At 53.1% G+C, this 27,062-nt stretch overlaps 1 protein-coding gene across 4 annotated transcripts in view; it reads right to left on the bottom strand.

The window, feature by feature from the left end:
* Positions 1–27,062, bottom strand: part of LOC104333678 (ankyrin repeat and fibronectin type-III domain-containing protein 1) — a 257,291-nt gene that overhangs the window by 168,214 nt on the left and 62,015 nt on the right. For all 4 annotated transcript variants that reach the window (XM_075436763.1, XM_075436764.1, XM_075436761.1 and 1 more), the window contains 2 exons: positions 10,512–10,705; positions 3,442–3,659 (listed from right to left, as the gene is read on the bottom strand). In XM_075436763.1, coding sequence (XP_075292878.1) covers positions 3,442–3,659; positions 10,512–10,705 — 412 coding nt within the window. The remainder of the gene's footprint in view (positions 1–3,441; positions 3,660–10,511; positions 10,706–27,062) is intronic.

Genomic DNA, 27,062 nt, shown 5'->3' with positions numbered 1-27,062 from the left:
TGTGAATACAGGAAGATGTTTCACCACAGCCTGAACGCAGCAGTGGGCTGGGTCGCTCTCCCCCTCCCCCCAAGCAAGGGACACAGCAGAAGGTCCCATCCCTGCTCCTCGCTGACCGTCTCAGAGGCAGCGCAGATCTAGCTGGGCATGAAACCCAAAACAGTCCCTTGCCCATCACGGAGTGACCCACAACAACACACGCAAGGTCGCAGAGCACAGCCCCAGCCCTGGCCATGGCTGCTGCCATTGTCACAGCATGGATGCGCTTCACCCACTGGGGCAAGGCAGGGGAGCCGTGGGAGAGAGACAGACGTCAAAAGCAATCAAATGCTCCTCTTTCTCAAAGGCGGAAATGTCGCCAACATTACAAGCCTTAGAGGAGTTAAAAGGAAAGGCTTATTAGAAAGAAAACTCGTTCTGACAATCACAAAAATTGGAATTCATTTAAAATTCAAATTATGCAAATTCAAGTAATCTGTACGTGCAGATCCATCACACGCCAGCAGTGGGGCCGCAGACACATGTCACCAGCTATGTGGCTGAGGGAAATCCGCACTCCACCACGCTTGGAAAGGCAGGCGTGCTTACCTCCAGCAGACACGGGAAGGGCGGCCGCTCCTGGGGACCGGGGCCGGAGCAGGATCTGCCGGTGCTCCCTCCGCACTGGCAGGGAAGCGGAAAGATGCCTCAGCAACACCGGCAGCACTCCAGCATGCCGCACCCCAGGGGCGCAGGGAGGCAAGCCTCACATGTTTCCAGACGAGCTACAACAAAGTCTCCCTTGGAGAAGCTTAGATGCCCATGACCAACACAAAGCCTTCGTTAGGCAGTCTAATCAAATGGATGCAAGACAGCTGCACGGCACAGGATGCACACGGGCAATAGCTCTGCCCCATCTTCATCCATCCTGCCAGGTTGGGGTCCTGGCCACCCCCGTCCCCCATCAGAAGCCTCTCCCCTGACTCAGCAATTCCCAAAATAGAAAGCCAAGCAGCTGCGTCGCAAGACAAAGGCAGCTCAGACTGTCAGCACAGAAAGAGCAAAGCCAGAAATCAAACGTTATGAGCTGGATAAGTGCAACAGCCCGGAAAAATGAATCAAGCTTTAAATATGGACTTTCCTAAAAGGTCCCAGATGAACCACTGCAGAAGAGGCAAATCATATTCTCTCCTGTGAATGCTCTGCCGCGCACAAGGAGAGCAGCTCTCACCTGGCACCAATTCCTCCACCAGCCATGCTCAGAGAGCCGGGGCCAGGCAAAGTAGGCATCACGCAGCAGGCCAGGGCACAACACAAACCCAGGGGAAACGGCAATGCCTCCAGCACAGAGATGGAAAGTAATTACCCAACCTTGGGAGGACATATAGCCCAGCAGTAGCTACCTGTTCTTGGAAATAGCTTCCCCAGGTTGGCAGGACCTTTACTTTGAAGTTAAAAATGAGGCTCTCTAGCTGCATGGGGAATACTGGTCCCATACCAGCCCAAGCCTCAGCTAACGAGCTGCCAGCTCAGCTTCCTGCACACTCACTGCCCCGAGCCTCCGTTCAAGGGCTCTGCTGATGCCCTTTCCAGGTAGGATGAGTCTGCTTTTCTCAGCAGGTCTCACAATGTCACAGCCCATGGCTGAGCCTACAGCAACAACATCTTTTAGCTGTTAAAAAAAACCAGAAGAGACATAGGCGGGGGGGGGGGGGGGGAGGGGTGAGAAATCCCCCGCACAAAAATCATGCCCCGTTCCTTGAGGGACACAAATCAGTTCCGTGGGCACACCATGGAAAGCTAAAAGTCCCCAAAACTTCATAAAGTCAAAGGCCAAAGCAAACCAGCTGCAGACAGCACAGCAAGCTGCCAGCACGGCACTGGGCTGCCCACGGGCTGGGGCAGAGGGCTGCCCCATGGGGAAGCGCAGAACCCACCTCTCTGCAGGCACCAGGACGCTGGCTGTGCTGAGAGCTCAAGTCCTTCCACGCCTTTTGCACCCACCTCCGCTGCAGAAGGGATGCTGTGGGTGACAGGTCCCCCAGAGGTACTGAAACACCATCTCCGAAAGAGGAACAGTCCCCAACATCCCAGCGACCTCCTCTCCCTCCCGCTCTCCTGGGTGCAGCTTGGGGCTGCAGATCCAGGCTGAAAGACAGAAGAAGTGGCCGTCCATGCCTTACCCCACAGCAGGACCGCCTCATCTGAACACCTCCAATGTCTTTCAGCTGCTCACCGGACACACTATCCTGCTTCTGCTTGTCTCCATCCCTGAGGCTTTCCCCTGCTTCCCGAGCCCTAGGCAGCAGCTCCCACAGAGACAGTTCACGGGTGTCACTGGCAGTTTCAGGGTCGTGACCAGCTCCCCCAGACTCACCCCCAAGGCATCTGCTGCTGCTGCACACAGAAAATCGTCAACACGTTGCCGAGGTCGGAACTGTCCTCCTGGGGAGATGGGGCAGCTACATTCGAGGGTATGAGCACAAGCAGAGATCACGAGCCCCCAAAGCCACACTGTACAGCAGTGATGCAGCCCAGAGGACACCAGAGGCAGCACCAGTCTGTGCGACCCAGCACGGGGATCAGCCCCTCCTCTGGACTAGAGGAAAGTCAGCGACTTCAGGGACAGGGGGTCTTCAAACGATGGATCTGTCTGAAGCCTCTGGCAGGGTGAGCACCGCTGCCTCAGCCGGCAGCTCTCGGCAGCACTTTGGGGTGCACAGGCACCCACTCCCCGCTCCGATCCCATTGTGCTGATGCTCTCACCCATTTCCAACCAACACCGAGTGCTTTTCAGCATGGGGACACCCGAGCCCTCATTACAACCCTGAGGCCAATAACAAGGCAGGAGAAAGGCCATACGAATCCCTGTATCGGGTGTCTCTGGGAAAGAGAGGAGGCAAAGCCCATTAAACATTGATCACGGTCTCCCGCAGTTGCGGCGCAGCCCTGACGTGTCCAGGCCATGCTGCCACCAGGATGCTCTGCAGGGCCAGAAAGGGCTGAGCTGTGCCCAGGGTCTCAGCGCTGGCTCATTGCTCACCCCAGCACCTCGCTGCACCTGTCTGGAAACCCTCGAAAAGACGCAGCTGCCCATGCGCGTGAGGCAGAGGACAGGAAAACTCATTTCCTACTTCCAGCCTTATTTCATACTTTGGACTGCAGCGCCCGGAGACACGGTGCTCGCCCCGCGCTGTCTGGCTGAGCCACAGCCACCTCCGAGCCAGTGACTGCCCGGGGGGAAGCAGGGAGCCAGAAACCCTGCCAGGAGAGGCAAGCAGGGGCTCTGCCGTGATGTGGGCAAACTCGAGCTGCTGCTGCCATCTGCTCCGCCAGGCTGGAGCGGCCTGTTTTTCTGTTGTTTTGGTAATGCTGCGCATAAAAATAGCTCTCAGGCATATCGGTGTTTTTGGGAAGCCATGCGTGTGTGAACGCAGGGCGGGCAGACGCCCTGATACTCACAAATTGCCGCCGCAGCTTGGTCTTGACGCGCTCGGCCTTCGTCTCTGCCGGGTGGACGGCATAGCCGAGGGAGCCCAGGTGGTTGTCGACCGACAGGCTCTTCCTCATGTAGAAGGAGCGGGTGCGGAAGTAGCTGAATGGGGCGTCCTCCACCGCCGTGCCAAGCTGGGGGTCCCTGGGGGGGTCTGCGCAGTCATCCTCCAGTCGCCATGCCTCTCCTGGGGAGCAGAAGGATATGCCACCCATCAGAGCCACATCCTGTCCCTCCAGCCCACCAGCGGGGATGGCCAGTGGACATCCCAGACCCCTTCTCCCCATTGCACACCTACCAGCACGCCATGGGGTACGGCTCCTGCAGAACTCACTCCCTGGAGAGGGTCAGAGAGCACATCCCTGTCACAACCCCCTGTATGCCCCTTGGCCCCCACCTGCCCCAGGCAACAGCCCCTGCTCCCACCCTGTCCAGCCTCATGCACCCACAGCATCTTCCCGGCAAGAATCAGACTAACACAGTTGAGTACAACAAAGACTTGGCCAGAGTCAGGGTCCCCAGGCACTACTGCAATACAAATATTATTACTCAGAATAAGCAGCAGACTAAAATCCTAATACTTGAAAACTTCCTGCTATTTAACTCTAATAGGGTTATCCCATTTAAAAGGGTCATTTATAAAGAAATAAAAAAATTCACTTATTCTTCATCATCCCAAGTCCAATAAAACATTCCACATTAAAAGAAAATGTTTTGGGTTGTTGTTTTTTTTTAAAGGCATAAAAATCTTACAATCCAAACCACACAGAGTTCTTGCTGCTGGCATTAAAACTATGCATCTGTTTCAGACCTTGCTCCTGCAGGTATCCACATGCTCTGCACTTGGTAACAATAATAAATCTTGTTTTGTGAACGGGAAAACTGAGGCACCACAAATGCTGCAAATTACAAGAGGATTTACTGCCACGTCCTTCTCCAGAAAACTCTTTATGGCACGGCCAAGAGCAAATCAACAGCCAAACCAAGGACAGAAACCAGACCTCTGGTCTCCTCGAGCTCTACGCAGCCCATCGCCAGCAGCAGCATCCGACGCAGCGCTGCAGGGCTGGAGCGTCCAGAGACAAAACCTCACTGACGCCGAGAAAGCGGCAGTGGAAGAGGACAGTTGGCATCACACAGAGCTGTTGCTCCCGGGGTAGGACTGACCATATTTCATTGCAACAAAAGGGAAGAATAACAAAACACAATAGGAAATGTCTCCATAATATCACCGCTCTGCTCTTTTCCGAGCAGCTTGGATGCCGCATGCTTTCTGTTGCCAATCTCGTCTTTACATCTGGAGTGTGCCCTGCCTCCCAGCCCCCAGCCAAAACCACTTCTCAACAGCCATAACAAATGAGCAATAAAACCCCCTGGCTCAATTCTGGTAAAAATGATCAATTATTAGCCATCGCAGTCCAAAGGGGCACCTCACATGATTGTCTTCAGAGACTCTCCTCCTGCAGCTTCTTCCCAATGCAAGATGACTTGCCTCTGGTTTCTGAAAAACCCAGTATCTTCAGGCACAAATGACCATAGCCCTGCTACCCAGGGCTGAGGAGCAAAATATTCCAGAGTTTAAAGCAGATACAGGCCCTAAGGTACAAACCAGCCACAAGTGAGTGAGCAAAGTCCATAGTTTACCCAGCAAGGCTGCAGGTTTTACAGGGAAGATGCTGCGAGTCAGCCTGGAGCACAAGCCACTGTGGCCTCAGAGCAGCGACCGGCCGCTCCCTCTTCTGCATCTCAAACAAATACATCTCTTCCCAAAGCTCCCCAAGCTTTTCAAGGTGCGAAGACAGTTCATCGCTTGCCAGCGAATCTGAAGGCACCGAATTGAAACCAGCAGAACCGAGAGGACAAGAGAGAAGAGTAAGCCAGAGAGCTTAAAAATGTGAACAAAGAGGCAACCTGAAGCAGAGCACTACAGAGCATCGCATCTTTTTTTTTTTTTTCCCCTCCCCTACTTTCAATTTAATAAGCTGCTGCTGCTCCTCTCCAAATGTCAACTCACACAACACAGGAACTGCTGTTTGAAAGCTGTGATTATTCAACGTGCAAACACGTCAATCGGAGCCCAGCTTCAGACTGCGCTGTGAGATAGCATTGCCCCGGGGACGCAGCAGGAAACGCCGCGGCACAGGCACCGAGCCCGGGAGCAGACCCACCCAACGCACAGGAAAACAGCACACGGAAGGAGGAACCGGCCCCAGTGCCCCCTGCTCATCTGCAGCGGCTCAGCCACCACCTGCACCCCTCTGTCCCCAAGGCTGTCCCTCCCCAGCCCCACGGCGTGCCCAGACGCAGCCACCACTGCTCTGCTGCCCTGGGTGAGGGAGAGCCAAGGCTGCGTGCTGCACGTAGCCCAGTTACCAAGGCACAGCCACCTGCCGTACCCATCCATCCATGCAGGACACCTCTCCCAAGGATGAGGAGCTGGGTTTCAAGCCCCACAGACCAACTGAGTCACATCTGATCTCACTGATCTCAGTTTCCCATGGATTTTGCCATTCCTGGTCTCATCTCTCTCCAAGGAGCTACAGGCAGCTGCATCCTCCAGTGCAGTCCTGGAGCAGGACCAGCAGCAGAGCTGTTCCATGGCCTGCCCGAGAGGTGATCCCCTCCAAATCTCTCCCCTGCTTGGGCAGAAGGACTATGGACCCTCTTCTCTGGGCATGGGGAGTGACTGCAGAGGGAGCCAGGACCTTGTCTACCCCAAAAAATTTTTCCACATGCTGAAGGAGCTTGTTCCTTATCTCTACCAAACAAGTAAATCAACGATCAAGCCCAGAATGGTCAGAAGGGGAAGATCACGAAGTCCCTGGAGAGGAAAGCCCACAAGCTAGAGATCAACAATCCTTACGCTCTTCTGCCTTGAAGCTGCTGACCTCTCTGCCACCCAGAGCTATGCCCAGCAACATTGGCAGCTCTAGGAGATTAACCATCTTCTTGGGCTTAGCAATAACAATTGCAGCAAAGCCTTTCTTCTTTCCGTATTTGAATGGTTGAGGACATGCACCAAAGGATGGAGGGAGCAGCAAGGACAGAGACCTGGTGCCTCTCCAATAATTCCTCTCCCAGCACAGACAGGCTGATCCCTCAGGTGCTGCGAGCAACACAGAAGGTTTTCCTCAGCACCAGTGCACCGGCTGGTGTAAAAAGGCTCTTCTGTTCCTCTGGGCGGGGGGGGGGGGGGGGGGGACATGGCCCAGGTACCAGGTTGAAGCCTCAGAGCCAGGAGTCTTCCTCTCATTAAACAGCACGGCACCAGGGAGAAGAGGACAGGAACCAGCACCACCACCCAGCTGAAAGCACAGGATGGGCATCTGTGCAAGCAAAGCTGTTTCAGGAGGGGGCCGTACATCCATGCTAAGCTCAACAGAGATGCAAGACTGACGCTCATCCAGACACTGTTGAAGGCCATGCAAAACATCCCCCTGAGTATTAGGCAAATTAATTCCAGAGTCCTGGTCTAGGTCAAATAGAACCACCTCCTTTCAGCTTCTTACTTTTCCTCCCACGGGCACAATTCCTAACAAGCTCACACCAACTGTGCTACCAGTTCGCTTCTCCCCAGCCTCACACTGGGGCACGGAGCCAGTTTCTGAAGGGCTCAGAATGTTGCACGACAGACAAGGGAGACAGGCGGGAGGTGAAGAGCTAGAGCATGGTCTGCTCCTTCCAGGTGGGAGGCAGAGGGAACTGCAAGGGGTCAGGCCTGCAAAACACAGGCAGCGACCTCCCTGTGTGGGCTGGCAGGGAAGAGCTGCACACAGCCAAGGGCTGGTAAGAAGCCTCTGCCTGCAGAGGGAGGAGGAGAGAGAACAACGAAAAGTGTTTCTCGGTGCCACCCCTAAAACTTCACAGGGGCACAGAAGGAAGGACAAGCGTCAGGCAGCTCGTTTCTTTGTGCTGCCAGCAAGCATGAAATCTCTTAGCACACTGCAAAACGTGACACCAAACAGATGATGCACACATTGCCCCTGTTTGACCAAGTCCCACTTGCTCTTGCCTCCCTCTCGCTACGTCCTGGCCTCACGGCCATCAGGAGTTTTGCATTAATCCAGGAGTTTTGCATTAATCCAGGAGCACTGCTTCAGGCACGGGGGTGAAGGATGGAGAGCTTGGAGCCTGTCCCAGCTGACCACACCACCACTTATTGCAGGTAACCTGAAGGGGAACAACAAAACCAGACCAACAGGAAACCCAGACCTGTTCACCAGCCCAGCCAGCTACCCGGCTCGCTAAATGAGAAGGATGGTTGGTTTTGAGAAGTTTGGCAGGATCATCAGCCACAAGCTCAGCTCTTCTGGCCATCCTCAGGCCCCCAGAGCACCATCGGGCACACAAGGACCTATGCAGAAGCCATGGTGCCACAGCAGGACAATCTCCTGTGACCTCCCACAGAGTGACAGAACACTCCGCTCCTCCAGTGCTGTCACACGGGAACCGAGGGATACAAAGCATAAAGGCTGGGGAACACGTCCTGGGGGTCACATGAGGATGTCACATCTCATCCACGCAGGAGAAGATCGCTTCTCCCGCCTTGCTTGGTGACTCCTCTGCTTGCTGCCCCATGGACAGCAGTGACCCAGAGCCCGGTTTACTCCCCACAGAGTGGTGACCTCTCCCTGAAGAGGAGCTTCGCACCTTTCCCACAAACAGCCCTGCTCCTGCCAAAGCCTTGCACCCCTGCCAGCAAGCTTCATCCCAAGGTGGCTTTGGCCTTGTGCGTCATCCCCCCATCGAACAAGGAGCGGTGGCACCTGCGCAAAGCAAATTCACAAGTTTTTTAAGGAAAGGATCTTCTCACCCTCCCGAAACCCTGCATCCCAGCTCTCATTCATCACTACTTGTGGGAATCCCGCTTTCCTTGTCAGCACACCAGGGCTCGTTAACCTCCCGTGCCACACGCTGCTCTGCTCCTGTCCTGCTGTCCAGATGTGCCATCCCAGCAGCTCAAGGACTGCTGCGTCCCTGCAAGCGAGGCCAGACCTTCTGCACTGACAGGGGCCACTGCTTGTTGGCCCAGGGCTCAGACAAATTTAGTGCCGTGTATTACTGGTAAACACTGCCAAACGCGTGACCCGGGCTGCGAGAGACTGCTACAATAACCAGGCAACACTGAGAAAAGCTCCCCCTTCCCCAATAGCAGGTTGATAGCCTTAATGAGTAGCTAATTAACAGTTCTGAACTGAGTACCAAGGAGCAAGGAAAAAAACCTGGGAGGATCTGGACAGAAAACAACATCTCGTTCATTCCTCCGAGGCTCTGGCTGTGAAGGGAGCCTTCCAACCTGCGAGGGTGTTCGTACTCCTCCTCTTCTTGGCATCCTCGGCACCTCCCAGACACGAATAAAGGAACAGCCCAAGCACATGCCACACACAACCAGGGCTCTCCCTCGCACTGTGCGGGGTTTGCTCCAGGGTGGTTGTTCCACAGTGCACAAGCACGTCCGCACTGACACGCGAGGAGGAGTTTGCAGCAGGTGATGAGGTTTGCAGTGGGTCTGACTCACACTGGGACTTCATCCCACAGTCTCACACCAGCCACCCACTCACTCCCTCCACCTCCAGCATAGCCTCTGGAAGGACCAGCACACCAACCAGGGACCTGCCGGGTGTCGAAGGGTGTTCTGGATGCCGAGTCCTTCACGGTGGGTGCTCTCTCAGGCACAAGTCCTGCAAAGCACTTTGTTTTGCCCTCTACCAAGAGGCAGACCTCCACCACATACTCAGATCTGTCCTTGCAAACCATGACCCAGGAAATCCTGAGAGCTCACAGAACTCCACAAACCATCTTCGATTCCAAGCAATGGAGTTGCCTGCAATTACCTACCTACTCACAAGTGTCCCAATACCCCACGTCCCGAGGAGTCAGCTACACAAGCTTCCCCCACACCGAGACCTGCTCTAACAATTTGACGGGCTGAAAGGAAGACCACGAGTCCCACACACAGCGGAGAGCAGTCACTTGGGTGCTGCAGCAGTGCTAGGAGCACCGCTGCAACAAACGCAGCAGGACAGGCTCAGCGATGTGCCAAGATCCTCTCTGTGCACGACTTTTGGGAGAATTAGTAGCACCAGGAAATGAAATGCAGCCTGCAGAGCATCAAAATTAATCCAGGGTTTGGACAGCTGCTGCGATGGGTAGCTCACAGTGATGTGACTGAGTGGGTTAGATTTAAAAACATAAAAATAAAAACATCCAAGGATGCTGTTTGAAGGGAGCTGTTTTATTAGGATTTTACTTAGTGCTGGATTGTCAGCCCTGGCTTGCAGGTCTTATCTTTGTTTCAGTGCTAATAATCCCTTTCTGCATCATTTTTATGGCCCTGGCACAATTCTGCTGGCACCCAAAGCACTGAAACACTTTGGCCATCAACAGTTTTGCCAATAAACTCATTCCGAGCAGCTGGCCCAGCCGTATTAGTATTTCATTAGGATCAGCACAAGAGTAGAACACCACGATAAAAAACTCTCAGCTGACCTGAAGGCCAACAGACACTACCAGGTTGGGGAGCATTTTCTAAGCAAATTCCCATCCCAGGCCAGGAGCGTGGGAAGAGCACAGTGGTGCCGCTTTCTGCCGCTGCTCCCAACAGAGACCAGCCACGAGTGCCCTGAAGCCACTTTGCGCCATAGAAAAGAGACACTTTGGCCTGTTGCGAAGGCCAGAGAGCTACTGAGTCAGCAGCTCGCCCCAGCATGGCTGGAGAGCAGCTCAAATAGAGGCAGAAGGCTCTGAGCACAACCTCCCCATATCGGGTGGCTTTCACGAGCTGACGGCATATTTTCATCAGCATAGTACGAAAGATGGGGAGGTTTGAGTAACAGGCTCAAAGCAGGGCTCAGAGAGGGGTGGAAAAAAACCAACCTCATCAAGAAGGACTAGTTTTGAAGCAGGATAAACCCTACACAGACTGGGGTTGGATTTATATTGTTATTTGTGCCCCTGGAGAATCAGGAAGGATTTGCTTGGATTTTGCAGGCCCCCTGGCAGAAAGAGGTGGAAGCTCACCCAGCCCTGCAGCACTCACCGGCAGAAGGGACCGTGCAGCCTTTCTGGTGGTCGGAGGCAGAGTGCTTCTTGTAGGGCTTCTGCTCCGGCATCTCCTCCCTGTACGCCGTGGAGTCGAGGAGGGGAAGCCTGCTCAGGACCGGGGACTGTGGGATGCTGGGCAGCGTCCGGGACTTCCCCAGGAGCGGTCGCTGCAGCTTTCTGTCCAGAGACCTTGAGGGGAGAAAACACAGGGGGGCATACTCTGTTGAGTAGGTGGGATGGCTTTTTCAAGGCGGGACCCTTCTGTAACACACAATGCTGCCACTGGACTAAGAACATACAGTCCTTCCCAACACCAAAGTGCACCCTTCGCTTGCAAAGCTGCTGCTATTTCAGTAAAGCCTTCTCCCTTCGCCAGTGTATTTTAATCAGGATTTGCATCAGGAGCTGCAAGCCACAATCAGCATAAACAGCACATCAAGCATTCTAGCATCCGCCCCCACCTCAAAACTCACAGATAATCAGAATTAAGCAAACAAACAAACTACAGGGTTCAAGACTGAAATGATACAAATTCCCTTCGAGAGAGTTAAAAACCCCACTTAGCACTGAGCATCGTCTGAGACAGCAGAATGCTTTTTGTGGTGGAAACCAGGTCACTCAGGGGTCCCAGGGACATGCACTATAGGGAAGGTCCAGACTATATCAAGACAGACTCACACAGCAGGCACTACAGAGGTCATGAAGCTGTCATGCAACATGTAGAAACAGAATTTCCAGGTCTCTATGGGGTCAAAACCCAACCGAGCCTGATGACGGGGCTCAAAAGCTGCCAGGGTGACCAAGATGCACAGCAACGTGCTAGCAGTGCTACCATAAGCCTCCTCCTCCTCCAGAATCCCAGAGTACACCAAGCCTCACAGTGGGGCATGGGAGCAGGCCTCTCTTCTCCTGCTTCACCCTGTAGCCTCCCTCAAGGGATGGTCCTTAGGTGATGCCCTCAGAGGACAACACTGGCCCAAGGCCATGTTTCAAAGATCCCAGAAATGTGATAAAAAGGAACGGATGCCCGGCACCCTCATGGTGTGAGGAGACATGGGGGGATCACCCTGTGCTGAGGGCTGCAGGCTGGGGTCACTCCAAGACTATCCCCTGTACCCTGCTGTCACAGAGCCCACACGAGCCTGACCGAGCTTCCGAGCACACTCTTGAGGGGACTTAGCAAAGGGCCCCTCCTCACAAGGCTTTTCCCAAATCTCATACAGAACAGTACCTAACCTTCAAAGTTCCATCCAAAATTCAATTCTTAGCTGGTTTATGCTCATTTGTTCTTGTGCCAATATTAACCCTTAGCTTAAACAATTATTCCCCTTCTCCGGTGTTTGCTCCCATGATTAATTTCCACTACACCACAGTCACAGCTCCTTTCAGCCTGCATTTTTCTAGGCTGATTAAGCCAAGTTCTTTCAGCCTTCTCTCACAAAATGAGCTTTCATTCCCCATGGTTGTTCCCACACCCCTCGCTTGTGATCCCTCCAGCTCGGACCTGGCATCCTCCACCCATCCCAGAGCATCACACAGAGCTGAGCTCCCGGAGCAGACGGCAGGGCAAACACTCTGCCTCCCCACACGTAACAGCACTAAATTTTATCTTATTTCCACTAAGCCGGTCTCCAAGGTCATGCAGGGAGAGTCTATCATGCAAAAGCTCCTGACCCTCGGTGGCTGCCTGTCACCGCTACGTTTATTATGATCATTTTTCACTCCCTTTACGAATCTGACAGCAGCTCCCAAGTGGTGTCAGCATCTGATGTAATTCATGGGCGAGCAGCAACAGGGGAGCCGGGGCAGAGTGACAGCGCCATGCAGCTACGTCCCGTGGGACAGGAACGCAGCCGGCACCCAGCCACGGAGACGGGCAGCGCTGTGTAGAGGGCAGGAGCTGCAGCCACCGGGAGCCAGGCAGCCCCTGCACTTGCTGCTGGAGCATCTACCCACACTCTACAGGATGCGTCCGTTGGAGCAGGGATGGGGAGCACATTTTGACATCTACGTTCAGAAATTTATTAATCTCTGCATTAATTGCGTTCACCTTTGATTCCCAGGTGATGCTGCTCTGCTCCAGAGCTGCCGCTGAGCACTCTGGGGACAGGGATGGCTGCAGGGATAGCACTGCCCCGGCAAGGCACTGCCGCAGCCGCACCAGGAGCACAGCACCATCCTGCCCACTCCAAGCCCCACGCTTCACTTGCACCGATGTGAAAACAAGCTATGCCAGGAGATACAAAGCCAGAATTAGCATCCTGAGTTGTTTCTATTTCAGTAAAATGTATGTACCTCTCGTTGTAACCCATTTCACTGTCACAAGACACCATGGATGTAACTTAACACATCGCTGTGCTGCATAAATGAGTCCCAGGCTCTGCCAGAGTTCAAAACATTCCTTTTTTCTTGCATGGAAGTCTCAGTGCTTTTAAATGCACCTGCGTATAGCTCCAGCACCTGCAGAACAGCATTAGCATTTTCAGTGCTAACATCCCTTTGTGCCTACACCTACAGTGCCCCTAACACAACTCACACAGGGGTAAAAGGGAAGAATTCACACCCTTAGAGGAGCAATTCTTAAGTTGTGTAGCTGCAGACAATGATTTATATCAGAAAGAGCAAAGCAGCTAGAAACCTGTTTCTAACTGAAATCTGAACTTGAATTCCCAAGCAAACTTTGGCTCTGTGGCTCTACCATCTCGTGTACAACTCCAGAGGCCTCAGCAGCAACTGTCAGCCATGACTCGATGCCTGCCACCTGGAAGTCACACTGCATCTACGTATGCTTCCCAAGCAGGCTCCACGGCTAGACGTGATCAAGGATGCCACATCCCATTAGTGAAGATCCCCGATGGAATGTAAAGCTCAATTAGAAAAGCCATAATCAACACTGTTGCAGCCTATATTTAACTGCTATTTGGCATTTTAGTAGAAAGGAGAGCACATAATCAAGTCTTGACAAGGGTGGAAAAATCCTTCTGGCTGCGTGCGAGAGCTCAGGCAGCAGCCCAGTTACGGCTCCATCACTCCCAGTCCGCAACCAGATGGGGAAATGTGCGGACAGTTGCAGTGCCGGGTCCCCTGCCACCAGCCCTGGGGACAGCCGCAGGGCACAAGCCGGTTGCGCCAGGCAGGGTGCAAGCACAGCAGACTGCTCCAGCAACCCCCACCCAAGCCACAGCCTGCGACACCCGGGGTACACCCGGGGTACACGGATGCTGCTTCCCCAGGCTTTTATTGAAAGCAGACAGACTAACAAAAAAAACCCCACTGTGACAAAAGAAAGGCAAAAAAAAATAAAAAGAAGCAGAGCACATCTCAAAGGACACACTTTGTCCAGCGCCTTCCCTGTGGTGATGCCCTTACTGGATGGCTTCTCCATCACCCCAGGGAAGGAGAGGGGCAGGGCTGAGCAGAGATAAGGGGAAAGGAAGGATAGAGAAAAGGTTAATGCAAGTTAACCCAGGGAATGCCAGATCCTGCATCACTCCTGCAAGCAACTGCATGCATCCCCCAGACTGCCCTCCCCGTTACTTCCACACGGGAGAAGTTGCTCTCCAGAGCACACTTCCCAGCCCAGCCTGAAGGCTCGTTTTCATCTCATTTCGAAAGAGCGAGGAGCGAGCATCCACCTTACTGAGAGGAAGGATGGAGGAGTCACCACGCCAGCCACAGCAGAAAGCCAGCGACACAACAGAGATAGCAAGCAGGAGGGAACAGTAACCCTAAATCCACTACCCACACAATCCAAAAAGGACCCCGATAAGCTTCGCTGATTTACACAATTTCCCAGGAAAGTGAGTGAGAAAACCTCCCACTCACGTCACCGAAATGCCTGAGGACAGTGACTCTCCAGAGATGCCCTGTTCCTGGCAAGGGCGAAGCCCTCACCCTGCCACAGCGCCCAGCCCCAGCAGCTCTCAGACAAACCCAAGCACGCACTGTGCTAACCCCGCTCACTCCAGTCTTCCCAGCGCCAGGCTGCTCGCGGAAAATGGGAAGGAGAGAAGTTGGCAAGGCTAAAGAGGGAGAGAGGCAGAGGAACAGGGCACCAGCTGCTCTGGACTTTGCCTGCCTGCTCCAGCCCTATGGCTTGGCGACAGCCATACGCCCCAACATGTGAGACCAATTCCAAGCTCCAAGGGGGACAATACGTGTTGTTCAAGCTCCAAAAGGCAAATAAGGTTGTAAATAAAAAAAAGGAGAAGCCAAATGGCTGCTCATCCTCCTGCAGGACCACACAGCATTTCACAGGTAATAAATCTGCCAAGCAAAGGAAGCTTATAAAGCTGAAGGTTTGGGGAAGATCAGTTAAATGAGGTACTGAGATCAGCCCTAGACTGACGGAGGACGGCAGGGAGCGGGGCCAGGAGAGCCCAGTTATTGCAAAGAGACACTGCTCCCTGATCTTCCCAGCCAGTGGCTGCTCCTGCCTGTACCGCTGCTCAGCCTGCTCCTCCAAGGAGGAGTAACTTAGCAACCTGACCTTAAAAAACTCGGCAAAGGTTTCAGCTGGATTCAGGAAAATGAGATGCTACTAGCCAGGAGGAGCAATTACCCACCACAACCCTCTTTTAGTACGGGGTCATGAGCAGATGTGCCTCTACTCAGGGAGGAGGGCGAAGGCAGCGTGCACCTCCTCCACAGCCCGAACCGCACAGCCTCTTACCACAAGCAATGGCTGCAAATCTGAAAAAAATAAACAAGACACCCACATCCATTCCCTGAAACAGCTTTCAGAGACCCAGCTTAGTGTAAGGGGGCACGGGGGACAACACATCTGCTGAAGAGCTCACGGCCCAAAAGGCAAACAAGGATTCAAAAAAAAAAAAGGGGGGGGGGGGGGGGGGAGGGTGGGAGAAGCCAGGGCAGAAGGAGGTTCCCAGCGGTGCTCAGCTCCACGGGGCAGGGTTCATCTTTTACGGCCATCCCCGTGGTGCCTCACCCCACTTTCTGTCTGGGCCCCTCCTGCGGGAAGTAGCCAGGAGCAGAGCAGGACCTTGGACACCCCACCAGCCCAGAGCCCAAAGCCGGGCACAGCTGGGCACAGCCCTCACCAGCTGCGGGGAGGCTGTGTGTCACGGGAGAGAGGAGATGAGCAGCAGCTTGTGCAATGCTCTCCTCCAACCCCATCCAGACGGCAGGAGATGACATGAAAACATCTACCTGCAGCTGGTTTCTGCAGAGGGGCTTCGCAGGAAAAGCAAGCAGCAGGAGGAGAGGTGGAGCAGAGGAGGCTGCAAGCGCCTGAGAAGCCGTTTCTGGACAGAAGCACAAGGCGACAGCAGCAGCAGCTTCGGGACACAGGTCTGCGTGGCGCAAAGCTCAAAGCAGTGGCAGGGCCCCATGGAGAGCAGGAAGTGAAGTTTAGGGGGATCACACAGCAGCGGGGAAGCCTAGAGGAGGAGTCCCAGAGGAAGCAATGCAACTGAGTAAAATACAGGATGGCCTCGAAAAGCAGAGCCCAAGGATTTAGGAAGAGCGTAGCCTTTACAGGGCATCCACCTGCGTTCGAATCACCATAGTTTGCTCTGAAAACATCAAACGGTTAGCAAACCCATGAGTCACTGGTACTTTTCCAGTGACCCTGTGAATTGCAAAGCCAGAGAAAAATCACTGAGAAATCTTCCCTTTGCATTCAAAAAGCACCCAAACAGAAAATCTTATTTCCTCACTGCCCAGTATATGTATCTGAGCTAACTATGCAGCAGCCAACACAGAAGCAGCAGACCCGCACAGGTTCTCATGTCATGGGCAGCAAGCAGCGACAATCCACCGTTCCTTGCAGCAGGACCCCCACCAGGCAGAGCCATGTTTTTACCAGGAGGGAGAAGCAGCTGACTCCGCTGAGGGAGGCAACCATTCTAACAGAGAAGCATGAGCGTCACTGTACGGGCCAGCCGAGCCCTGCGCAGTCCTGTCCCCATGCTGCACAGCTGGCGGACGGCTCCTCTCCATCACCTGTAAGGTGCTGCTGCCACGTCCTCCCCCTGTTCCCCAGAACATCCCTGGAGCACAAGAAGTTCAGACAGTGCTAGTGCTGCACTGGGGACTGCACAGCCATGCTCAGTTACTTCTTTTAACCGTTTGGGACCAGAGAGGAGGCAGCAGCAAACCCTTCTGCTGCCTGCGCAGAGCACAGCTGGTGTCTCTGTGCAGGACAGGTTCAGCCACACGATCTTTCTCGTTCAAATTCAAGCCAAGCTTCTACAAAACTGTGTTCATGCTGATAAAAGGTAACAGGGGCTGAAGAGCAGAGGTTGATAGCTGAAAACAGAGCATCTTTTATCTGGCTGTGAAACAGTTTCAAAGCAAAACAAAAACCAAAACAGCATTCAGTGTGCAAGTTCAGAAAATGAAAAAAAAAAAAAACCACCATGTGAAGCTATAAAAATACCTTCCCAAGCTCAGCTGTGAGCTGGTAAATACCATGATTTCCACCAGCTGGTTTGCAAAAGCTTCCTCTCCTGCCATCTCTCCGGCTTGAAGTGCATCTCTGCAGCAGGGGCCACCGCCCAAGCACTGAACAAAACACCACCCGCCATCAGGGGAATAATTGCTCCCGGCCCTGCAAAACCGCGTTTCAGTCCGGAGCGGAGAGACAGGCTTCCGAGGCTGCTGGCAGGTGCAGGAGAGGAGGTCGCACACCCCATGTGCCAGCAAGCACAGAGACAGCCTCAGGGAAACGTTGCAGAAGAGCTGCTTAGAGGAGGAGAAGCATTCAGCACCCATGGCCCCCCTGCGAGTCCAGCCGTGCCCCAGACCCAGCCCTATGCCCAGCACCCATCCTGCTGGGCTAGGGACCAATTACCAAACTGCCCAGAAAAAGGCCAAAAGTCCTTTCTGTGACAGCTGCCTGGCGAGCCCCGAGCGCTCCGGTGTGTGACAGCCGGCATCATACCCAGCGACTGCCGACGCTACCAACAGCCCCTCGCCCACCAGGCATCTACTCGGTGCTAAAGACCCACTGCCACTCTGCTGGCAGTCAGCCCCCAGCACACCGACACCATCCCGCCAGTCCAAGCTGGCCAAAGGCAAAGCCAACCCCGGCCAGCCTCACACACTGCTGCAGGGAAACAAGGTAAAAAAATTACCAAACATTTCACACCAGTAGTTCTGAACCTAAGCACCGTGGCTGTGTTTTATAGCAATGCTTCCATTTCAATTTCTACTTAAATGTAACTGTTAAAAAAGGCAAAAGGAAATACTTTGGGGCCAGACACTGCCGTTCATTCATTCAAGGTAAGTCAGTTTCTTTGCTAAAAGAACCTTTTTTCTGGCTCCACTGCAGCCAGCGAGCCAAACCCCCAGCCAGCAGGGAGCTCTCTCCAGTCCCCCCAGGGCTTTCCCCAGCTCAGGTGCAGCTCTGGTGGCCCTCACCAGCGGTCACCCTGCCTGACCAGAATCCAGCGCACAGCAATGCTCTGTCCCTGCGATGCCACCAGACCACCCCCTCCACGCCCTGCAGCGGAGAGCATCCCTGCACACCCATCTTGCCCACCTGCTACGCTGACCAGCACACCACTAACAGAGGCAAAGCAGGCACCGGGCTCTCAGGAGGGCTCTGGCAGAGATGCCCAGACATGCTGGAGTTGCTCCTCCTCAACAAAAACAAAATCCAAAGACAGAAAGTCCCCAAGGCCAGCGACAGAAGCAGAAACACTTATGGAGTCTGAACATTTATCCTGCTCACGGAGTTCTCTCTGATAAATGGGGAGAGAGGGCAGATGAAGGTGAAAGCATGAATCCCAGCACAACGGCAGAGCAGGCGAGCATCCTCCCTCCCGGCAGCTCGAGCGTGTGATCTGCATCCTCAGGGACCAGCGTCACGAGCGCCCCAGGGTTTCCGTGCCTGTAGCCAGGCTCTGCCGCCCAGGCACCTGCAAAGCAGACAGGATAGTCGAAGGCATCTGGGATGCTCTGCAGGGAACATAGAAGGCTCATGGACTGCTCTTCAGAAGAGAGGGCTGAGGCTGCACTCCGCACCTTAAGAAGGGTATTTTAGATGAATTACAAAGTTCACCAAAGGTCCTGCACAGAAAGTCAGCTCACAAGCAGGATGCAACCCCCAGGGATGCAGCAGTGACTCAGAAACATGGCCAGCCCCGAGGCAGGCGAGGGACAGCAAAGTGTGTTTGGCACACAGCCACCGCGCAACAGCCACATTAAGTTAGGGGACAGAAACTGGCCCAGAGAAGAGCAATGCAGACATTAATACAATTCCTTGCTTTAAATGACAAAGCTTTCAGTGCCACACCATTATTAACCATATACTGACGTTCAAAGATGGGGGAAAGCAGAGATGGGACAGAGCAAAAACCTCCCACTTCCCAGGGTCACAAGAAACTGCACCACAGACGCTGTGCCGTGGCTCCTGGCTTTTCTTTTGCAATGATTACTCGTCTCCTATTTGCCCTTGAAAAATTTCAGAGACAAAAGCTAATGAAGCGCAAGCAGCATGGAAGACAAGCATCCTGGCTCAAATTTTAAAAGGTTGGTTAATGTGCAAGATAAATACACAACTGCCTCCTTTATATTTATAAACACCTTTCAGGGAGGACGCAAAGGGTGTCCAGCATGATGCCCAGCACCGCAGCCAACTCCGGCATCCACCAGCTCCTCTGACTGACCCTGCGCCAGCACAAAATCACCGAGGCCGTACCGGAGCCGTGATGCTCATTCACTGCTGCCCCCCAGCACAGCACAGCCCCTGCCAGGGATGCCCACCAGCTGCACAGCCAAACTCCTGGTCCCGTTCCCAGTCTCATGACACAGGGCTGGTCTCCCCTGTTGCTTCAAAATCCAAGTCACACAACGGAGGAGACAAAAAGCCGCTGAGATCATCTTGGAAAGGACACTGCTTGCTCCTGGCAACCACGGGGGAGACGCTTCAGGCATGAACTCTATGTGCTCCAGCACAACAGAATAAAGACACTCGAGATCTGTCAGGGATGCTCAGTTTGTTTTAAATCCTATAATTTCTGCAGCATGGCAAAGTTTTCCAGCACTTGAGGCTAACAATGACAAAGCTAGCCTATCTCTGACTACTAACACCTGGCAAAAATAATTATTTCATATGATTTGGTCAGAAATACATTTATAATCTTAGGCTTGGATAGCATAATGTTGTTCTAAACCCTCCTGGGCATCACCTTTCACCCAGAGCCTTAGGCTGGTTTTTATTTTCCTCTGAAGCATCAGAAGCACGAGAGGCAGGTCACCACCATGATCAGACAGACAACAAGCCTGTTCAGCAAGACAGATTTTCTGCTTCCAACGTGTCACAGTAACAACCCTAAAAAAAATGGCTTTCAATGAGGGAGTAACGGATGCTGCGAGGAGCTGGGAGCAGAGCTTTTGGCAAGGGCAGGGCCCCCGGCAACAGCTGCTCACGGCGGGCACTCACCTCTGCCCTCCTGGGCTGGGGGCTAATGGGTTTTATCTGTTTGGCAAGGGAAAGAGCGAGGAGAAAACAGCCCCAAAACAGCAGAAAGGAAGCCCACCCCCTGGTCTTCGCAGCAGGGAGCTGATCAGCTGCCAGGCTCAGCAGAGCAGCTGTGGGAGCGCGGGGGCCAGGCAGGAGCACTCAGGTCCAGGTTTCCCTCAGGGCGGGCTCAGGTCTTGATCCCGGCCAGCCCCAGGGCCTCGCTGCACAGTGCCACCAGCACCGAGAGCAAGAAACTGACTCACAGGGCTGGGCTGCAGGTTCAGCCCACGGGATGCAAGGGTAGCAAAGCCTGAGAGCATCCCGTTTCTAAGCAAGAGCCTGGGCACAGCTTTAGCTGCCAGGTTGGCTGTGAGCAATTTCAGGTCAGCATCCGCAGAGGAAGGCGGAGACGGGTTCTGCCAGGGGAGGTACATACCTGCTGCTGCCCCTCGGGAAGAAAAACAGCCCCTAAAACCACAAGTTCGAATAAGCTCTCGTTCTTCCCACCTTTCTAAAAAAGACAAACACTAAAAGCCAGTGCAGCTGCTTGCTTCAGACCCTCCCAACGCACACATGCCAGGGGGATGAATCAACACACATCTGCTGAAGCCCACTTCTCTGGTGCCCCGGCTCTCTGCAGCGATCTCTGCGCTCTCGGCAGCCCAGCGCCGCGGCTCCGCTCTCCGCCCCTGCACACAGCCACTTGTACCTAATCCAACAGCACCATAAGTGGTTAATAGCACCATTAGTGAGAACCGCTTTTATGCTTCGGTCACAGGACGGGTTTTCTCCACGCGTTGCCCAATAATATTCTCCTACCGTCTGCTGGGTGGTTTGTGCAGGAGCAGGCTGCAGCTATCTGTACTGGAGACCGCGGGAGGATGAAACCCCAGCAACCCCAGTCCAGCCCAACCAACAGCAGACTGGGAACTTCCTCAGCAGCAAACCTTCCCAAAACAAAAATGGCCTCTGTTCCTCATGAATATAAATGTGATATAGTTCTTATGCCTTTGGAAGGTCATCAGGGTGGTAGGAATAAATAACCCATGAATTTCTATTGCTCCAGGTGGCAACCCCTTGCAGCCTCGGGGGTGCCAGCTGCGGGAGTACCTCTGGAGACTTCTGTAACATGTACCAGGACAGAGTCCAGTTATCTACTTTTTAGCTATTTGTCTTTAAAGCAATAGAAAAATGCTTTCCAGTTTTTCACAAACACAGATTTGCAGCCAAAAGAAGGTGTAACAGAGGTGGTCACCTGAATTCTGCGCAAAAGGCAGGCAGCAGCAGCCACTTGGCACAAGCACCAGCTCCAGTGCCTTCTGGGCACCAAACACCCACAAAGCACAGGGGTGCTCGGGACCACAGTGCCCACACTCAGGGGGCTGCCTCGGGCAGGGGGCAAGGGTTGGAGCTGTGCTCTGCCCCACCCCACGCCAAATTGGCTGCCATAGCCAGCTAATCAGAAGGAGCTGCTTATTCCCAACTGTGTTCTTTACCATTAAAAAATGCAAACTAAAAATACTTTGCATAAATTTGTATAATTGCCAACTATTCCTACAGGAGAAAACATAGAATTTTGGAAAAAAAAACCAAACAACTTTTTAATTATTAAAGAAAGTATTCCAGTCTTCCCATCTGAAATATCCTAAACAGAAGTCTCCTTTTTTTCTTTCCTCTTTGAAATGTTTCTTACTGGCTCCAGAAAAAGTCTCCTTTGTCAACCCAACCCCCCAATCCCCTTGCTCTCCAACTCATCAGGAGCACTGTGTCCCAGCCCACCTCCTGCAGGAGAGCATCAGCTGGATGCTCTCTCTGGAGCAGCCCTCTCGTCCTGGGGTGGCTGTTCCCCCAGCAAGGGGTCTGAAGGAGATAAGGCCCTCAGCAAACTTCCCCGCAGGAGGGTGCCGTGCTGGGCATGTTGCTGCTCTGTCTCTGATTTCTACCCCCATGTGGGGGCCAGGTCAGGGCTGGTCACTTAAGAGACCCCTCAACATCCAAAGACAGGCAGCTGTTCGCAGGACAGGTCCTCCCCTGCTCAGCCTCCTGCACCAGGGGCAATGGATGGATGATAGTGCTCAGACCCCTCTAAATCACAACGGCATTTCCCCCAGCCCCTCAAGGCTCTGCCCACTGCCCCCAGGGGCTCCGACACCACCATCCTCACAGGCTTCCCGCATGCCATTCAGCTCAACGTCTCCTTGGGGTACGCAAGCGCACAGAGCCCCTTCCCTTCACCTCCAAAGGCAAGCAGTGCCAATGCAGCTAGATATCATGCCAGCTGTTGGCAGTGCAGCCAACACCCCAACAGCCCCCCTGCACCCGGCAGGGCCCCCCTCAAAACCCCCTCCCAGCTGGAGAGCGGCATTTGCTCCACGAGTGGAATGAGAAAACCCCCCGTGCCACACAAGCCAGGATCTGGGCTATCTGGCAGCGCCGTCCACACACACCCCAGGGGCTGCCCTGCACAGGCAGGAGCAGGCTGGGAAGGGCAAACGGGGACAACCTCCATTCAGAAATCTTCCCCTTGCCAGCCACCACTTTTATCAGAAGCTGTTAAAATTCACATCCACTGGCTGAAATCACTTCCTTCTCCGTGCGCAAGTCCCGGTGTGTATTGCTGGTGCTTCTGTTTCCTACCTGCACACCCACCCAGTTGTGACTCAGTGCCAAAACAGTGGGTGAATTAGGAATCAAACAGTCTTTCTAGCAACCATGACTCACAGGCCAAGGCTTTCTGTAGTCATGCTACACATGTAATTCCCCTTAATACCAGTATAACTTCCCCTTCCTCCCACTACCCCATCCAACTACCATTCCAAAATAAAGGATGACTATCCACTTTTTTCTAATCCAGGCAAAGATTAGCTTCAGCTTGCGCAGAAAAGTCAGCTCCCAACCTCATCTCCTGTCCCAAAGATTGACTTTCAAAGGAGGCCAGAAGCTAGGCATAAAGGAAGAACACCAGGTGCAAACCACATCACTTGGCTTTAGACACATGGCCCCCAGACCCAAAAGATGACACCAAGGGCTCAGGCATGCTTTTCCAGCCTGTCAGATCCAGAAAGCTTGAATTTCCCAGCCAGCTCCCAGGCCCACTTGTGCTTTCGTGGGAAAGATCTTAAACACACCTCTACCTACAGCCACAAGAGCAGGTTTTTGAGGAGCATCAAGAGGCAGAGCAGACCAGAGAAGCAATGCATGCCTGGCTCTGTCCACACCGCTTCCCTCTGTTAACACGCTGGTGCCCAGGACCACAACAGTGCGGGAGAGGAGGGAGCCAGCGTCTCCGAGACCAGGAGCACTGCAGAGCTGTAGCCAGGTTACCGGGTGCTGGAACTGGAAAGGCACCCAGGTGTCCCCCAGTGCACAGAAACCTCCATGGAGAAGCAGGATATGTCAGGTTCTGGTGGAAAGGCCCCTTGCAAGGACAGGTTTGATGGGCAGAGATATTTCTTGTTCGTGCTACTCCCCAAGTCCCTTCCTGCTAGACCACAGCCACAGTGATGCAAACAACAGGGGAGAGCTAAGCTAAAAAGCCTCTTTAGGTTTAATATGCAAAGCCCAGGCAGCTCAATCAAGCAACAAAAGCTAAATGTCTTTTCCTCCTGTGGTACTGCCACTCTGCTCACAAAACAGAACCGTTTACGTCTGTCGGCTTGTCATCGTCGTGAGACACCAGGGATGCAGCACTCACACAGCCTGGGGAAAAGCTGACGCAGAGGAGAGGGGAGGAAGACTTGTTCCTTCACCTCACCGCGTGCCACCAGCACAGAGGGCGACGGAGGCAGCTGCGAAATGCAAGAGCTGAAGGGCTGCAGTCACCCCAACAGCCGCAAGCATGCTGCGCTGCCAGACCAGGTGGGGAAAAAGCAGTGGCAGCACTCACGATATCAAACAAGACTCACCCAAAATCACACAAAGCTGCACTTGAGGGCAGCGGATCCATCCAGCTGTGCCACCCGAGAGCACCCTGTGACCCAGCACCGAGCTCCCTGACCAAGCATCTCTCCATCTGAAAGAGGCTGAAGTTTTCAGCTCCAACTCCTAGAGCTCCTTCTTACATTTCTTGCACAGCCCCACAAACGATACCAGCTAAGTTGTAAAGATGCTGAGCGTCTGCTGCTTGTTACAGTTAACAGGATTAATGGGCACTCAGCACTTCTGCAAAGCAGGCCACGGTCTGAGTCACCAACACTGGATTTAAGACTATTTCCAGCTCAGCCTGGTTAGGCACCAGCACAAAGCACTTCCACAGAGTAGCTATGGACATCAATTTTTTAATTTTTTTTTTTAAATAGGTTACAATGATCTGTTACAGCAAAAATACAAACCCAAGCACCCACACACATTTTCATGCTGGCCTCCCAGCAGACAAGGAAGGTGTCAGAGCTGGGAAGTTTGAAATACAAGTGTTACCAACACATTATTGACTAATTTCAGGTAGAAACTTCTCACTTAACCTGAAACACTTCCAAGATCCTTACCTGCTTTCTCTTTTGAAATGCAGGTATCTTTCCATATTGACATGTCATTTGGAAGCAGAAAAGTTTTGTTCAAAATATGTCAAAAACAAAAGGGGCAAAAGTCAGTTCAACTATCAGCCATGCATGAGAGATCCTCAGTGCCCCTTAGAGATGCCTCTTTGGGGGAAAGTTTTACCATGTGTTAAAATCCTCTTACCCAGCTCAAGCTGCAGGATACAGTACTTGAGAAAAATGGTCCACGCACGTTTCAAACACTAGATGCTGCAGGTGGGTGCACAACACATGCCCAAGAATCCATCGAGGCTGATGGAGCTGGAGGTTCCCCTGGAGTTCTGGGCACTGCCCCACTGCTCTGCACATCCTGACCTTCTATGATGGAGTGACTGCATCAGTGGACAAGGGAAGAGCTATGGATGTCGTCCATCTGGACTTCCATAAGGCCTTGGACATGGTTCCCCACAACATCCTCCTCTCTAAACTGAGATATATGAATTTGATGGGTGGACTGTTCAGTGGATGAGAAATTGCTTGGATGTTTGCATCCAGAGAGTAGCAGTCAACAGTTCAATGTCCAGATGGAGATCAGTGACAAGTGGTGTCCCCCAGGGGTCCATACTGGGACCAGTACTGTTTAATATCTTCATCAATGACACGGACAGCAGGATCAATTGCACTTTCCACAAGTCTGCAGATGACACCAAGCCGAGTGGTGCAGTCGACACGCCCGAGGGACAAGACGCCATCTAGAGGAACCTGGACAAGCTCAACAAGTGGGCCCATGTGAACCTCATGAGGTTCATCAAGGGCAAGTGCAGGGTCCTGCACATGGGTTGGGGCAATCCCCAGTATCAATACAGGCTGGGGCATACAGGGACAGAGAGCAGCCCTGCCGAGAAGGACTTGGGGGTGCTGGGGGATGAAAAGCTGGACATGAATGTGCACGTGCAGCCCAGAAAACCAACCATGTCCTGGGCTGCATCCCCAGCAGTGTGGGCAGCGGGGAGGGAAATCTGCCCCTCTGCTCCACTCTGCTGAGACACCACGAGGAGTCCTGCATCTAGCTCTGGAGCCCTCAGCACAGGACAGACCTGGACCTGTTGGAGCGAGGCCAGAGGAGGCCATGAAGATGGTCAGAGGGCTGGAACCCCTCTGCTGTGAGGAAAGGCTGAGAGAGTTGGGGCTGTTCAGCATGAAGAAGAGAAGGCTCCAGGGAGACCTTACTGTGGCCTTTCAGTACTTAAAGGGAGTTTTTAAGAAAGATGGGGACAGCCTTTTTAGCAGGGGTAATGGTTTTAAACCAAAACAGGGTAGATTCAGGCTAAATATAAGGAAGAGCTGTTCAGGGTGTTCAGCCTGGAGAAGAGAAGGCTGTGGGGAGACCTTGTTACAGCCTTTCAGTACTTAAAGAGGGCCTATAGGAAAGATGGGGAAAATCATTTTAACAAGGCCTGTTGTGACAGGACAAGGAGTAATGGTTTTAAACTTAGGGAGAGTAGATTTAGACTGGATATAAGGAAGAAATTTTTTACAATAAAGGTGGCGAAACACTGGCACAGGTTGCCCAGAGGAGTGGTCGATGCCCAATCCCTGGAAACATTCAAGGCCAAGTTGGACAGGGCTCTTAGCGACCTGGTGTACTTGAAGATGTCCCTACTCACTGCAAGGGGTTTGGGCTAGATGGCCTTTAAGGCCTTTAAGACCCAAAGCATTCTATGATAAAACATTTTTTACACTGAGGGTGCTAAAACACTGGCACAGGTTGCCCAGAAAGGTGGCAGATACCCCATGCCTGGAAACATTCAAGGTCAGGTTGGACGGGGCTCTGGGCAATCCGATCTAGTGGAAGATGTCCCTGGTCACTGCAGGGGGGTTGGACCAGATGATCTTTAAAGGTCCCTTCCGACCCAAACCATTCCATGATTCTAACACGGTGCCACTGCAATACACCCCAGGACGATGCACAAGGCAGTCATGCTACAGTGCTGGGGACTCTTGCAAGGCTGCACTGTAAGCCAGAGCTGGAAGACCCGCCGCCATTTTTATCCCTCTCACGCTGTGTGCAGCTAACAGAGGATTTGTTGCTTCAGTGCAGTTTTCCAGCCCCAAGACTTGCCAGTTCCTCCTCTTTCCCATCACGACCGCTTGCTTGAACATAGACAGGCTGCCAGAGCTGAAGAGATATTTTTAAACATCCAAAAGCAACTAAGCACAATCCTGCTAGCAAAACATTGCCCACTACCCCTCCCCACTCACCCACCTCAAAGCCCATCAAGCTACAAAGCAAGGAACATGGACCAGGATATCAGTGTGGAAAATCCCCCCAAAGGAGGAGAGGTAACAGCTCCCTGAGCAGTTCCTCAGTCCAGCCTCCCATAAGGCCCAGGATGGCCTCCAACTCCAACAGAGCAGCAGGGACAGCCAGACCCACCTCTGCTCCCCTTGTGAGTGCAAAGCTGGAGCATCACCAGGAGCACCGTTTCTTCAGCTGGAGATTTTCTAATTACATGTGCAAAACAGGCTGGACAAGCTGTAATTTTTATGTAATTTAATTCTTACATAATTTAATTCATTGTTAATTAACACCAACTTCCAATCACCAATTCAGGTACCAAGAAAAAAATGCACTGAAATC

This window comes from Opisthocomus hoazin, chromosome 15 (assembly GCF_030867145.1).
Source record: "Opisthocomus hoazin isolate bOpiHoa1 chromosome 15, bOpiHoa1.hap1, whole genome shotgun sequence".
Classification (NCBI taxonomy): domain Eukaryota; kingdom Metazoa; phylum Chordata; class Aves; order Opisthocomiformes; family Opisthocomidae; genus Opisthocomus; species Opisthocomus hoazin.
The sequence above is the reverse complement of the archived record's forward strand: the minus strand, read 5'-3'. Positions and strand labels throughout refer to the sequence as shown.